This window comes from Mizuhopecten yessoensis, unplaced genomic scaffold (assembly GCF_002113885.1).
Source record: "Mizuhopecten yessoensis strain PY_sf001 unplaced genomic scaffold, ASM211388v2 scaffold5737, whole genome shotgun sequence".
Classification (NCBI taxonomy): Eukaryota; Metazoa; Mollusca; class Bivalvia; order Pectinida; family Pectinidae; genus Mizuhopecten; species Mizuhopecten yessoensis.
The window spans coordinates 536,201-550,869 of record NW_018406198.1 but is presented as its reverse complement, the minus strand read 5'-3'; the positions used below and the strand labels follow the sequence as shown (position 1 = coordinate 550,869).

At 35.6% G+C, this 14,669-nt stretch overlaps 2 protein-coding genes across 3 annotated transcripts in view; one reads left to right on the top strand and one right to left on the bottom strand.

The window, feature by feature from the left end:
- The first annotated feature begins 20 nt into the window (after nt 1-20).
- Nucleotides 21-5,707, top strand: LOC110451036 (zinc finger protein OZF-like). Of its 2 annotated transcripts, none has more exons than XM_021498877.1 (2): nt 21-347; nt 4,195-5,707. In XM_021498877.1, the coding sequence occupies exon 2, from the start codon at nt 4,224-4,226 to the stop codon at nt 5,418-5,420; it is 1,197 nt and encodes a 398-aa protein (XP_021354552.1). In that variant the 5' UTR covers nt 21-347; nt 4,195-4,223; the 3' UTR covers nt 5,421-5,707. The 2 variants fall into 2 exon arrangements, with proteins under 2 accessions (XP_021354552.1, XP_021354553.1); XM_021498878.1 differs by lacking the exon at nt 21-347 and adding an exon at nt 368-725.
- An 8,055-nt stretch (nt 5,708-13,762) lies between these two features.
- Nucleotides 13,763-14,669, bottom strand: part of LOC110451042 (myosin-9-like) — a 60,127-nt gene continuing 59,220 nt past the window's right edge. Inside the window, exons 36-37 of the mRNA XM_021498889.1 lie at nt 14,613-14,668; nt 13,763-14,215 (exon numbers count right to left, since the gene is read on the bottom strand). Coding sequence (XP_021354564.1) covers nt 14,134-14,215; nt 14,613-14,668 — 138 coding nt within the window. The 3' untranslated portion in view covers nt 13,763-14,133. The remainder of the gene's footprint in view (nt 14,216-14,612; nt 14,669) is intronic.

The window sequence follows — 14,669 nt, the reverse complement described above, 5'->3', positions numbered from 1 at the left end:
GATGTATTTGATTGGCCGATTCAGAGATGTCTGTGGTCAAGGTGCTGTATTCAAAGAAGCTGAGGTGCGATGCTGAAAGATTTCTCCATAGGTTTTTCGGAAATAAGGAGTGTGGTAGTGAAGTTAACGTAAATAATCTAAGAACATAGCCAACAGTGATAAATTGAACTACTATTGTATTTCAGAGGATATATATTGCACATCGACGTATAAAATATCTGTCATTTACTTCGAGAATCGCCCGACCTGGGAGGTAAATGGAATAGCACCAAACCTAGCACGTGCAAGTTGAAAAGAAAATTTTGCTAGAACACTCACGTAAAATCCCTCGATTCAGAAGACTCTGGGTAAGTTTTAGCCTTTATCACACAATGTAATGATCTAAACAATTAACGTGTAACAATGCTAAACACCGCAGTGGCATCGTGTGAATTTCCAAATGGGGAGGAGCCGCTGGTGCATTTCCTGTCATTCCCTTTCCCTTTAACCTACTAGATCTGCCACAGACCGAACGGTAGATGGTAGATGGATGTCGCTAACAATCCGGATGGATGTCGCTCATTGATGCGTGACCGTCATGTGTCCCTACAAATTTATGTTGGCGTCCGCCTTGAAGGGAGGGGGAAAGGGAGGGGGGAATACATACAGAATAGTATGAGGCAGATACCCATGGTCTGGACGTCGGAGTAAGAACCAAGACGATGATCTTAAAATTGTTGAAATTGGTCAGTATGCTGTACAGTTGAAAAGTTTGTCAGCTTCCTGCTTTGTTTATAGGGTAACTTCAAGGTTCCCTCTGCATGTACTGATGTAGTAAGTTTCCTTCATCAATTGAAAGCAGGAATCCCCCGCCCCGCAATGCATAATCCCATTACCTATAGCATCTCTGCTGTATGTATGTGTACATAGCTATATATAGTCACTCAAATGAATCTTGCAGAAAATGGGAAAGTTGAGGGATTTCCCATCCTGATAGTGACGGTAAAAAGTGACCAGTTAAATCAAGCCGACCATGAGATCAAAATGGTTCAAGAAAAAGGGTGAACATTTTCAACTTGGCACCATATATATATCTGCCACATATATTTATATATTAAATAATATACAGACTTGTGTCAATCGCTCAGCATTGTGTGGGGTAGTGACATCATGAAGAAAAATACATAAAAAATTAGACAAATGTTAACCCCAATTCGGAACATCTACCGCATCGAGCTAAAAGTAACCCCAGATTTCCGCAGTAACCCCTCATAAAAGTAAAACCCTTTATAATCACAAATCTCACAAGGTCTTTTAAGATAGCCCATTAAAAACTGATACCGCTTGTTATTACAACATTTGCTTCATCTTCATCTTGTTTACTTCCTCCGTCGGTACCGACGTTATCGGCGATTACGGAAGTCGGTCTTGTGCTGTTGTGCGTTAATTATTATTGTAGATAAGTGATTGTAAGCCTTCATTTTTTAGCTCACCTGGCACGAAGTTGCCCGGCATCAATATTTTACTTTAAAGAACTTCTTCTTAATCACCAAAATGCCCAGGGAGATGATATTTGGCCAGTAGCATGCTGAGATGAAGGGCTACAAAGTTTGTTCAAATGAATGACCTTCACCCATATTCAAGGTCACAGCGGTCAAATATGTTAAAAACTTTAAACAACTTCTTCTTAATAACCAAAATACCCAGGGAGATGATATTTGGCCAGTAGCATGCTTGGGTGAAGGGCTAACAAGTTTGTTCAAATGAATGGCCTTCAATGATATTCAAGGTCACAGGGGTCAATTGTATTAAAAAACCTTTCAACAACTTCTTCTGAATAACCAAAATGCTCAGGGTGATGATATTTGGCCAGTAGCATGCTTGGGTGAAGGGCTAACAAGTTTGTTCAAATGAATGGCCTTCAATGATATTCAAGGTCACAGGGGACAAATATGTGAAAAACTTTAAACAACTTCTTCTTAATAACCAAAATACCCAGGGAGATGATATTTGGCCAGTAGCATGCTGAGATGAAGGGCTACAAAGTTTGTTCAAATGAATGGCCTTCAATGATATTCAAGGTCACAGGGGTCAATTGTATTAAAAAACCTTTCAACAACTTCTTCTGAATAAACAAAATGCTCAGGGTGATGATATTTGGCCAGTAGCATGCTTGGGTGAAGGGCTAACAAGTTTGTTCAAATGAATGACCTTCAATTATATTCAAGGTCACAGGGGTCAAATTTGTTTAAAATCTGTAAACAACGTACCTCTTCTGAATAACCATGGGTCCCAGGATGTTTATACTTTGCAAGTTGCATCCTAATATTATTATTATGTACAGTGATTTTTTTTATATTTTTGTTATTTGCTATAGGATAAAAACAGGTTAAAAGCAGCTATAATAAGCTGTGAGAGTGTGTCAGTTTAGCTTACAATCAAGTGATTGTTTCCTACTCTAACGTGCCACATACTTGCCTGAGGCAAGTCAACACGCTCATATGATCAACAATGTGGGATTTGTGCAGTTAACACTTCCTGCTTGGACAAACACGCTGCAAAGAAAATTCACATACTTTACCCCTCATGTTCATTTGACAAATGGAATGAGGGAGTTCTCTCTCATTGGAGGTTTAATAGGTTTAAACCAAAGGCCCTTGTCATTCTAACAAATCTGTCGTGATGGGGTACACCAGAGACATGTAAAACATTATTATAATAGTAAATACATGTATTACAGATACCTCTACCTGTTACTCCTATAACATGAGAGGCCGCTGGTCGGCCTTTTTTCAATCGGATATGATTTTGCCGACTGCGACCTCTCATTTCCGAAGCACTAATTCTTTGATGCAGTTTCCGCCCGAAATCCGGGCGGAACAAAATCGGCTTGAAAAACTCACATCAGTGGTTAACAGTTCATGACAACGATGTTTACTCACGGTTGATATAATATAGATCTCATATATATGTCACAGACGCAAATATATAGTATATTACGGAATACAACACTCAAAATACATGTCCATGTCGTTGTAGCACATCTCTGACCTACATTTAAAACATGGCTTCTGGATTAATACAAAATATCAGGGGGGATTTCAAACGGAACGAAATGATACGGAGTTTGTTTGTATTCCGCTTGTGAAACATAACATGTAATCCATTTTTGTATTAACCGGAAAAATCATGGCAAATGCTGTCTGCTTCGCTTCGAATGAGGAAAAACTCATTATTTATGTCTTCGACATGAACTTTTTCTCATAGAATCATGGATTTATGGAAAGGAATATTTATTGGACACTTTTGACTATTTAAATGTATGTAAACACGATATTCTCTTTCTTAATCCGAACTTTGAAAATGTGATAGTCAGCATCGGGAAAATCAGCTATGGGCAGTTAGAGGTTACGCGGCGCCTGTCAAAAGTTTTTCGCCGTGTAAAACCTCTAACATTGTTGGAGTACTCTACCTGTATGATTTATTGACACTTGATAAAGGAAGGGAAGGATGAGTAAACAGGGATCAATCTAGACTTCATTCACTACCATTTATGGGTAGTTTCTTCATCAGAGGGAAATTCCCCCTGTGTGCTTCAAAATTCCCCCATTTCAATAAGAAAATAGACGTTTTTTCTTCAAAATATTTCCCCTATATATATATATATGTTTTCTTTAAAGTTCAACAGATAAAATGCGTAATACTGCATATATACTTTTCTCCACATAATTTAAACAAAAAATCTACAATTTTAAGCTAAAAATTGTTTAAAAATTGAAATACACTGCACACCTGTATGTTGGACAAAACATTTATCTTTTACCTTCATGACGCTAGAGCCTTGTAAGAAATTCTTATAATTTCCCCCAAATCTAAAAAAGGGTAATTTCCCCTAAAACCTAGATCGATCCCTGGTAAACAGAATATTATTTTGCACACTACTACCTCTCATAGGACATGTGCATGTACATCGTAGGAAATAACTTTATAAACAACTTGGTCTATGAAATAAAACATTCCTACAGACCCACAGTGATTTCCATGGTGATTGTATGTGAGTCTATAGTACTGTTAACTTCAAGTGGTCACTGCAGCGGGTCAAGTTTTTTGTTAAGCAAACTGTAGGTCACCTTTTCAACGTTTGTTCACTGAAATTTGAACTTTTTTTAGAAACGAAAAATGAACACTTATGATTCTCTTTTGTTTGTTTTTTAGGCTTCAATAGAGAGTTAGAAAGGAGTACAATGTCTGCCGTTAAACTTGAGCGACTACCAAAAGAGGGAAGCGGAAAGAACCAGAGTCAAGAAAAGCAGTACAAATGTGAAATTTGTGGTAAGGGGTTCATGCGAGAGGATCGTTTACAGGGGCATTTGACAATACATATTGGTAAAAAGACTTACAAATGTGATATTTGTGATAAAGAGTTCAGTTCCAACGCTGTTCTTCAGAAGCACTGTAGTACGTTTGTGCACCTGTATTCAGATGATAAACCGTTCAAATGTGAAATTTGTGGGAAGGAGTTTTGTTACGAGACAGTACTGCAGAAACACCTACGCATGCACATGCACACAAACTCGGAAGACAAAGCCTTCAAATGCGATATTTGTTACAAGGAGTTTTGTCACGAACCTAGTCTTCAGAAACACCTGCAGTTGCACGTTTATACTGGATCAGAAGACAACCCTTTCAAATGTGATATTTGTGGCAAGGGTTTTGTGAAGAAGGAATGTTTGCTGAAACATCTAAACTTACACACTGGCAAACTGCCTTTCCGATGCAAAGTATGTGATAGAGGATATGGTACGCTGGAGAGATTACAAAAACATGTCCGTCCTGAAGAAAAACTTTGCACATGTAATGTCTGTGAGAAAAAGCTTTGTATGGAGTCTGACCTTCAGAAACACCAGCAAAGCCATATGCATGTTGTGGTTAAATCTAGATCTACTAAACGGTACCAATGTGACGATTGTGGGAGTGAGTTTGGTAGGAGAGACAGCTTGATACGTCACCATCGTGTTCATACCGGAGAAAAACCGTACAGTTGCCACATTTGTGATAAACGATTTAGTGAATTAGGAAACTTGCAGGCACATCGGCTCGTTCATTCAGGCGTTAAACCATACATGTGCTTGGTGTGTGACAAGACGTTTTTCTACAAGGCAGACATGCAAACACATATGTTTATACATTCTGGGGAAAAACCATTCGAATGCGATATCTGCAGCAAGGCGTTCAGTCGGAACGCAATGTTGCAGAGACATAATCTGGTGCATCAGCGAGTCAAAAACTACAAGTGTGATATTTGTCAAAAAGGTTTTGGTCGTAAAGACAACTTACTAAGGCATCTCCGCAGACACAAGGGAGAAAAGCCGTACAGCTGTGATGTATGTAGCGTTGGCTTCAACGACCTGGAGAGTTTACAGGGACATGTCCATGCATGAATTATACGAAGTGACAGTATGTCATAAATGTATCATATAACTTCTCACAAGATATGTTGTACATGTCTCCAAACCTCTCACTCATATTATCCATGATTTGTGTTGGAGTTATGTCCCTTTAATCAATTCACCCTGCGTCCGTGGTCAGTCGTCCGTGGTCCGTCGTCTGTGATCCGTCCTTAAACGATTCTTGTTATCAATATTTCTCAAGAAGTACCAGAGGGATCTTTCTCAAATTTTATATGTGGGTTCCCCTTGGTCCTTAGCTATGCAGGGTAACTTTTGAGACTGATCGGATAACAAAATGGCCGACAGGCAGCCCTCTTGGATTTTGATAATGAAAGTTTGTTATTGGTATTTCTCAAAAAGTACTTGAGGGATCTTTTTCAAATTTTATATGTAGGTTTCCCTTGTTCCCTTGTTGTGCAGCATTGCCTGAAATGGACAGTCTCTCGCTTGCCAATGGCCATTAAAGTCTTGCTCGGGCGACCAAAAGTTCTCAAAAGTGAAGTAGTCACTGGCCCAACAAAAATAGTTTAGGCTGTTGAAAAATTTATGATTATAAGAAATTATAGTCCCTTCCACATTAACTGGGGGGTAGTACATTTTTCAGTTGTCATTACTTCGATTGAATCGAACTGTCCGTGATATAGGAAATATGATGATTTTTTTCCCCAGATTTTCTATATAAATACTGCCAGAGTGTCTTCTTTGAGGTGCAAGTTTTGTGTATTTCTTTTTGGGAAGACCTGAATGGAGAAGTGGATCAATTAAAAATATAATGTTTTATTCAGTTTTACATATAACAAACATTGTCATGTTAAATGTAATTTAAATGTGCTGAAGCATTGTGTTAAATGCTGTGGAAATATTTCTTGCCAAAATTATTTGGGCCACCAATATGTCATTTGGGCCAGTGCTTCAAATTCTTTACTCGCCCCAAAATTTGTTTTTGGGCCAGCCAATGCAGGTCCCCCACTATCCTTTATTATTCATGTTTACTTTTGAAACTGATCAGTTAAACAAAATTGCCTACTGACAGCCATCTTCGTTTTTGACATTGAAGGTTTGTTAGTACTTTTTCTCAGGAATAACTTAGGGATCTTTCTCAAATTTGATATGTAGGTTCCCCTTGATCCCTCGTTTTCCATGTTATATTTTGAGACTGATCATAAACACAAAATGGCTAAAGGAAGAACTAAACAGATCTTTCTCATATTGCAATGATCAATTCTATGTCGTTCACATTAAGTACTGTACTAGTAAATATGTGAAATGACAAACTCACTTTGAAGGTTGGCTTTCATACACATCAGTATTAAGTTTAGATCAAAAGTTACCTCAAGGTGCATTTACTGTTAACATGACTCGATCAAACAGATTAGAGGAAAGAAGAGAAAAGATCAAACAGACAAAGAACTAATGAATATAGTACAATGGTGGGCGCCAAGATCCCTCTGGGATCTCTTGTATTACTATCAAATTGTTAAGAATCTCTCAAGAAAACTTTTGTGTACATTTTAATGTATCAATTACTTGTGCCATAATTATTGAGCTAAGCTACTAGCTGAAATAATAACCTTTTTTTTGGCAATTAAAATTCTTTGCTTTTTTTATTGTTTGGTATGCATGTTATACTTTTTAGCCAGATGTGGCATTTTTAACGATCATGCAGGTTTTTTTAAGTTCTATATATGTATGATTTGCATGTAGTTTATACAGATCATGACAACTCTTTTAGAGATATCTGTAACTAATTCATTGTTATAATTAATTCTTTTAACAGTTTTGGAAGTTTTATTGAATAAAGTTCTGTTTCAGTTCATAAAGTTGTTTTTAATTTGTGCATTTTCACCCATTTAATACTTATACATTTATATACTTTATGGTAACTATAGGGAGGCATTTAATTTAAATTAACATGACGATACTGTTGTCACGATACGATGCGTATCACGATATATATATGGTAACAGTAGAATCAAAGCAAAAGGACATCTCCCAAATTAAATGGCAATATGATTACAACTGGAAATAGACTTGGCCCAAATTAAAATGGACAAATTTAAAGTTTCAAACTATTTATGTCTTTCAACATGGATGCCGAGCTGGAGCTGTCACTTGTCATGGGGGAACATATATGATTGACTAAATTCAGAAACAAAACAAAATCGGAAAATATTGTAGGTGTATCCTGAGCTTCCAAAAAATACTTTGTACCATAGGGTATTCAAAATGTCCCAATATATATCACTGTAGCTGTATGGGTTCTGATAATAGCCCACCCTTAATCCACAGAATACCCTAAAGAAAAGACATTGTTTTCTGCTATTTTCAAATTTTAAAGAGTCATTGTACATGAATCCCCAATAATCACCGATTTCCTTCTGACATAACTCTGGAATTGTCCTTAAATTTGCGTGTATTTTGTTAAATTTTACAGATTGATACACTGGTGATGACTGTCATAAGTCTAAAATATCAAAATGTAATAATTATATTTATAACCGATAATTACAACACTTTTAAAATGGCGGTGCTAGCTAGGAAGCTGGTATATGTTGCTTCATCTGAATAAAGGTAAAGATGGCCTATGACATGGGACAAACATAAGTTAGACATGCTTGGATGTAATCTTCAGTTTTTCTTCAAATACAATGCATTTATGCAAGTAAAGATACAATATCGTGAACAGACCCTCAAACTCCAACAAAGGCCAACGCCTCTATTTTGATCAAGACATAATTGCTAGATGAAGGTTGAGTCACCAGATCCAACAGTATACATATGTTGTACATAAAATTGCCTTGTAAAGTTTTGTTTTCACAAATTACAAATTTTGTTTCCGATAATCGTCCATCCCTTGATGTGTGGTTGCTACCATTGATTCCATTATGCGCCCATGGTCACCATATTATAATAATCGACAGGCCTATAATTTGAAGAAATACATGTACAATATGTTAAAATGTTCACGCACTGTCAATTTTTCTTGGGTGCATGCATTGAGCTTCCCGTGTCTATCCAATGTTGTCCCCCTCCCATCTTAATTTAGTATCAACTTAATACAAGTATGAGAAAACCTTGAATGAATCAGGATTTGGGGGATTATAAGGTCAAGGTTACTTCCAATCAGTAGAAATGTCAACCAGTTCATGTCACATCACTCTGCCAAGTTAATTTGTTGACAAATTTTGATTTTCAGATAAGCTTTATATACACACTGGTCAAGTATACGAGAACACCTCAGGATGAGTCTATATTTAGGGTTCCAAGGTCAATTTCTATTTATAGAGTTATGTCAATTGATTCAGTGACATCACTCCACCAATGTTATAAACAGATTTGTTGGTCCAACTTTAAATGAAATTCAGGTATGAAAATAGCTTAAAAGAGTTTGTGTTTCAGAGTCATTTTATTTCAACTCATTCACCCCTGAAGACACATTTGAACTCTTCCAATTCAAAGCTTGGAATAGTTCATTATGAAATTTCAGGGGTGAATGAGTTAACTAAGTTGACTTTAATTTGACTCCAGTCAAAACAGTCAGCGGCTTCTATATTAACATGCCCTTCGATTTCATTTTAGCTCATCTGGCACTTGGTGAGTTATCCGTTGTCTGTCAACTTCGTCTTTGCACAACTTCTTCTTAGGAAGTGGAGGACCTAGAGCCATAATATTTGGCCAGAAGGCCCAGGCCAGAGTACTTGTGATGTTACTGGGCCAGCAGGTACCTGGCATGGAGTGCTATAATATTTTCTCAAATAAATGACATTGTCCTACTTTCAAGATCACAATGATCAAATGTGTTTAAAACCTTTCAAATACTTCTTCTGAACAAACAAGAGGCCTACATCAATGATATTTGGCCAGTAGGTATCTGGGACGGAGTGCTATAAATAGTCCTCAAATAAATAAATGACCTTGAAATAGTTTAAACATCTCATGCATCAAATAAATAAAAAAAAATAAAAAAACTCCATGGACATCCAACGTAATGATATTTACAAGTTTAAATGGATTTTTTCCTGAATCGTGACTTTTAATTAGCTTGGAAAATGAACATATAAAAAGTGATTTTTTTCATCAGTTATTGATTTTTTTCCCCTGATATTTAGTGTGCATGTACAGGGATGTGTAGTCCACTACACATCCCTGGCATGTACCTCAATTATGTTTGAGAAATATTGGAGGAGGAATTTTTTTGTGACACAGATTGTTTAATGCTGACGCATTATTGAATTTGATATACAATGTATATATACATTTTGGTGTGGCAGCCATATTGGAATGACCTTTAAACCAAAGAACTCCGATCATAGTATAGTCGTTCCATTCCACGCAGTGCGAAGTAGTTCCAGATTTTACATTTTAAAATGCAATTATAAATATTAATAACAAAATCAACTTTTCAAATTCATTTAAAATAACAGTAAATTATCATGTGGCATAGTAATTAAAAGTAGTACCTTTAGTCGCGTAGGAATATGTTCCCAATCGCAGCACCTTTGGGTTTTATTACACATTTGTAATACCATATTTATGACTTGGCCGCATGACATAATAAAATGGGACAGTTAGGTGATAAATTATCTGTCGCATTCTAAGATGTATGCATTGTTCTTGTGATTGGTTCCAAAAGTGAACAGGCTCGACAAAGGATCAAGGGGAAACCGCTTGTGAAATTTCAGTACTTTCTGAGAATAATGAAGGCCTAACAGCCATTTGTTCTTTTTGATCAGTCTCTAAATTGAATATGATCAATTTTAGGACCCGAGTGGTGAACTTTGAGGCAGAACTCTTACGGCTTAATCAGAAATGACAACAATTTATTAGCCACAACTCAAATTTCAGGATTTCGATAAGTCTCAAAACTACACAAGCACAAGTAAGGATCAACGGGAACTTAAATATGAATTTCAGACAGATTCGTCAATGTTTTTTTTCTGGGGGGAAAAGTGATAGTAAATTCAGACTATCAAAATCGCAAATGGCTGATTAGCGACTAGATTGTTCTTCCGAAACATGTACCAGTCTTAGGACTATGAGAAATCTACACACGACATTTAATCAAGATCTGTCCTGTACTCTAAATACAGTTGGTCGACAAGCGGCCAACTAGGCTGAATAAAACATGTATAACAAAGATGAAATGGAATATCCGAGAAAGACCTGTCAAGCTATTTTCGAAAAATAGCAATAATAAACCTCAATTGTCAAATGACGTTAGCTCTAACCACATGTTGTTTCCATAGACTATAACAAAATGGAAGAATTTCTACCGAAATGATCCCACAAAACCACTGTCGCATGAAAAATTAAGGCATCCAAATACTCGAATACACAAAGAACTAATCCACCGGCCGCGGGTGTTCAACATCTTAGTACCGGTTGTGAAAAATGATGCAGAGTAAATTAATGAACCACTCAACTTTGCATGTTACCCAGAACCATCAATACTGCTGAAGTTTACCACTGTTCGGTATACAATGTAAGGAAACACACATTTCAACATTTATAGCTATTAGTTTGTCGATGCAAAAAGCCACACAAGGTAACGATTTTACTGTGCATCCTGGCCATTTATGTTATTTAGGACTTACCAGTGGCAGTGAAATCGAAGGTGATAGGAATGGAGGCAAATACACTACTTCATTGTCCTGGAACACATACAGCTATATGGGGAACCTTTAAAAGCTATTGTAACATTACAAATGTACATCTTTTTGTTATAACAGATACTTTACTTTGCCAGATTATTTTCCAGCTACATTGTTACGTTAAAACTTGGGGACTGATGATCATGATCGTCCAATAGCAAACTTAACCACTTGGTGACGTAAATAAGCAGGTAAAGTACGTAAAAGGTAGCACACATTTAAAAAGGTTACCTTCCATCATATGATTCGCCACCAGTGGTACTTCAAAAGGACTGTAAAATAACGTGTTCAAAAGATATTGAGTAATACAGTAAAAAAGGGACAGGCGTTTACAAAACCCTTACAACGTTAGGAATTTACAACGTTTGGCTGTAAACTATAATTTATCATTAAGCTAATATTTCACGTAAACCGTGCGAAAATATGCCCGGTATTGAAGGTACACTGTTGCAGAACTGGTATTCCTCCAATATAGAGTCCACCACGTGCACCTTGCTACGTAAATTAATCACTTGAAATACGATCTCGTCGATGTAGAAAGTTTCATCCAATTAAAAGGTAGAATGATTCAAGTTTCATTCATCACAATACTAATCACTGTATCATTAGATAAAAAAACTGTAGCCTTAATGAAAATAAAAATTACGACAGCAACAAGGGTAGAAATCTATTTATTATTAAAACACACTCCAAATAAGATATTGATTTATTTCTTTTAAATGATTTGTTCATAATATTGATCTGATCTATGCATGTAATAAACTTTTGTCTATGATTAAACAAATATATATAATTGGCCCCATATTCACCATCAGCACTGCGTTTGGGACGGAATAGTCTGTTTTGTACAAATATATTAAAATATGACTGGATATTCGTCCATGAAGTATTTTTTGTAGTTTTTATATGTTCTGTTATAAAAAAAAAGCTCTTCAAGGCTAATGTGTCATATTTAAAATATCCTACTTGAAGCTATTTTCGAACTTCCTAAAACATTATAGCAAAGTGTTTTCAAAATAAAAATGTATGACTACTTGTCAGTTCAGATTTTCAAGTTTTGCTATAATATTGCCTTGATTATTTTACTTGTTGAATTCTAGATGATAAACACTTTTTAAAATCACTCGCCTTAAGCCCATACTAGAAATACCAGGGTTTTGCTTTCTGACAATTTCTGCACTCCTGGAATATGTTATGACAAAATTGAAGACACACAGTTAGCAATCTGATTTGAGCTAGGTTTTAAAATACTGACCAATCACTTGGCCGATATTTGTCCTTTGAAGATTACAGAGAAGCGATTCCGTGCGATATTTGTTGGTGTTCATACTATTCTCATTGTAGCTTCGATTTCGTCATGACATATTTTACGGGTGCAAAAAACGTAAGTCAGCCAAATTCGTGGAGTTTCGAGGATGTCCTAAGCTGTAATAATGTACATATGTACAAAATGAGTTTTAGAATTGCATCAGTTTTGCAATGGTTAATCGTAAACTCGTACAATATGGCGCCAATCTATAACAATTTAATGAATACTTTATGGTAAATTAAATGTAGAAAATGATTCCGATCAAAATTAAGTTGAAATCGTCACACAAGCCAATGTCTGTTGTTAACAAACAGTGAGAGTGAAGAAGGACAGGTGACCGAAAAGAAAACCCTCAAAGCAGATTTAATCTACGAAATTGAAAAAAATCCACTCTTTGTGTCTGATGCATGAATTTCCTTGTACGGATAAACACCTACTAGATGATTTATGTATACGAATCCTTAATTAAATTAATTTGATTTTCTATGTTACTGATAGGCGTGTCCTTAATCTAACCACCCCCTTAATAGATATATGCTTAATTAGAATAATATTTTTATCAGATGTAGCAACTGTTGATTGAATGCATTTGGAAATCAAATATATCACAAGGCATTCAATATATTCATGGAGACAATGCTAGTTTTAGAATATCAGCATAAGGACGTTACGGTTGTATATAAAGCTTAATTCAATATTGACCAATGAAACTATAACCAAACACTATTAATGTTCCTTTGTTTCTCACTTCTATACATTTTTGTAACAGGTTATTCCGTCTTTGCGTATTGCAGAGTTATCTTCTCTTGAGAGCAGGTATTGATTGTTACGTCATTGGGTTGTGTGGGAAAATTACGTTGTTTTCTCAAAAATTGATGACGTTACTCTCACAAACAAATGACGTAACAATCAATACCTGCTCCCAAGAGAAGATAACAATACGCAAAGACGGAATATTTCCGAATTAGTTATAATTGCAGTCTGTCTTTGAATTACAAGTTATTCAACGGTAAAATTTACGTTTCGGAAAAGTCTGAACCCGTGAGTTTATATCTTTGATGGAAAAATATATAAACTTAACTTTATTGAGTATGTTTTATAAAGATATAGCTCAAGTAAATATGTATTTAAACCGAATAAAATAAATACTTCATAGTTCATCATCCAAATTAATTCAGAAAACTAGGAATATTTCCAATTCATCATTTGTTTCCATCTTTACATTAAATAACAATAACGACCTCATTCGTTTTATTCAGATTTAACACAAATAAATATACAATTAAACCGAATAAAATCAATGCTTATTAGTTCATCATACATATCATTATTAAAAGTAAGTATGAGCAACAATGCAAACATGTACCATTTTTTCATTTTGCATGCGATTAACCATTTTCTGTCAATGTCTGGAATAATGTATGTTCGTGACAAAACAATGGTTTTTGAAAAAGTCTAAGCGAAAAAAAATCGAAAAGAGAAAAAAAAGTACTATTAAAAGTATTTTGATTTGATTCAGGAATAATGACCTATATTAAAACTACATATCACACTGCACACAAAACGTTTATATGTTCTATGTTAGGCCTTATAATTCTTGATCATGTTTGAAAGTTAACAAGACGAGCGCGCAGAGTTGTCAGTTTTTAACACATTATCTACATGAAATCAATGTTCCGTTGTTCTTCATTCCTATCCATTTATAAGACTGGATATATATCCGAACAGGCATTGGCTTCCCGCTTTATTTAAATACATTCTCCACATTGAATGGTTCTAAGTCCCGGACGTCCGATATGATATGCACTTGGCATGCATTCTGTTTCCTGAATAACAGAAATATTACCTTATCAGCAATTTCAACTTCGCTTAAAAAAATAAGATTACTTTTATCGATTTCATTTGGCGATGAAATGTCCAGTCTTTGAGACAAATATTAAATCTTTCAGAAACAACGCAATTCATCCTCCCATGAAAAGGACTGTAACAATATATTTACTCCTCTTTTTAGTAAAATGCCTGAAAAAATTCTGTTCAAATATTTTTTAATTATCTTTCAGGAAATCATATGATTTCTAAGAACCAAACTTGATTCCTCCCCAAAGAATCTACAGTTAAGCAGCTATTAGCAATATATGATTCTTAATTTGCTTTCTTATTTTCTAACTGGTAGTCAGCAAAGAGTAATAATTGATGGTATAAGTCTTCCTGGCGCATACTTACAGCTGGTGTCCCAGAGGGCTCGGTCCTGAGGCCACACTATTTCTTCCATATATGACC

Excerpts from the sequence above, each read along its gene's own strand:
- LOC110451036 (XM_021498877.1), top strand. The coding sequence starts at position 4,224 with ATGTCTGCCGTTAAACTTGAGCGACTACCAAAAGAGGGAAGCGGAAAG.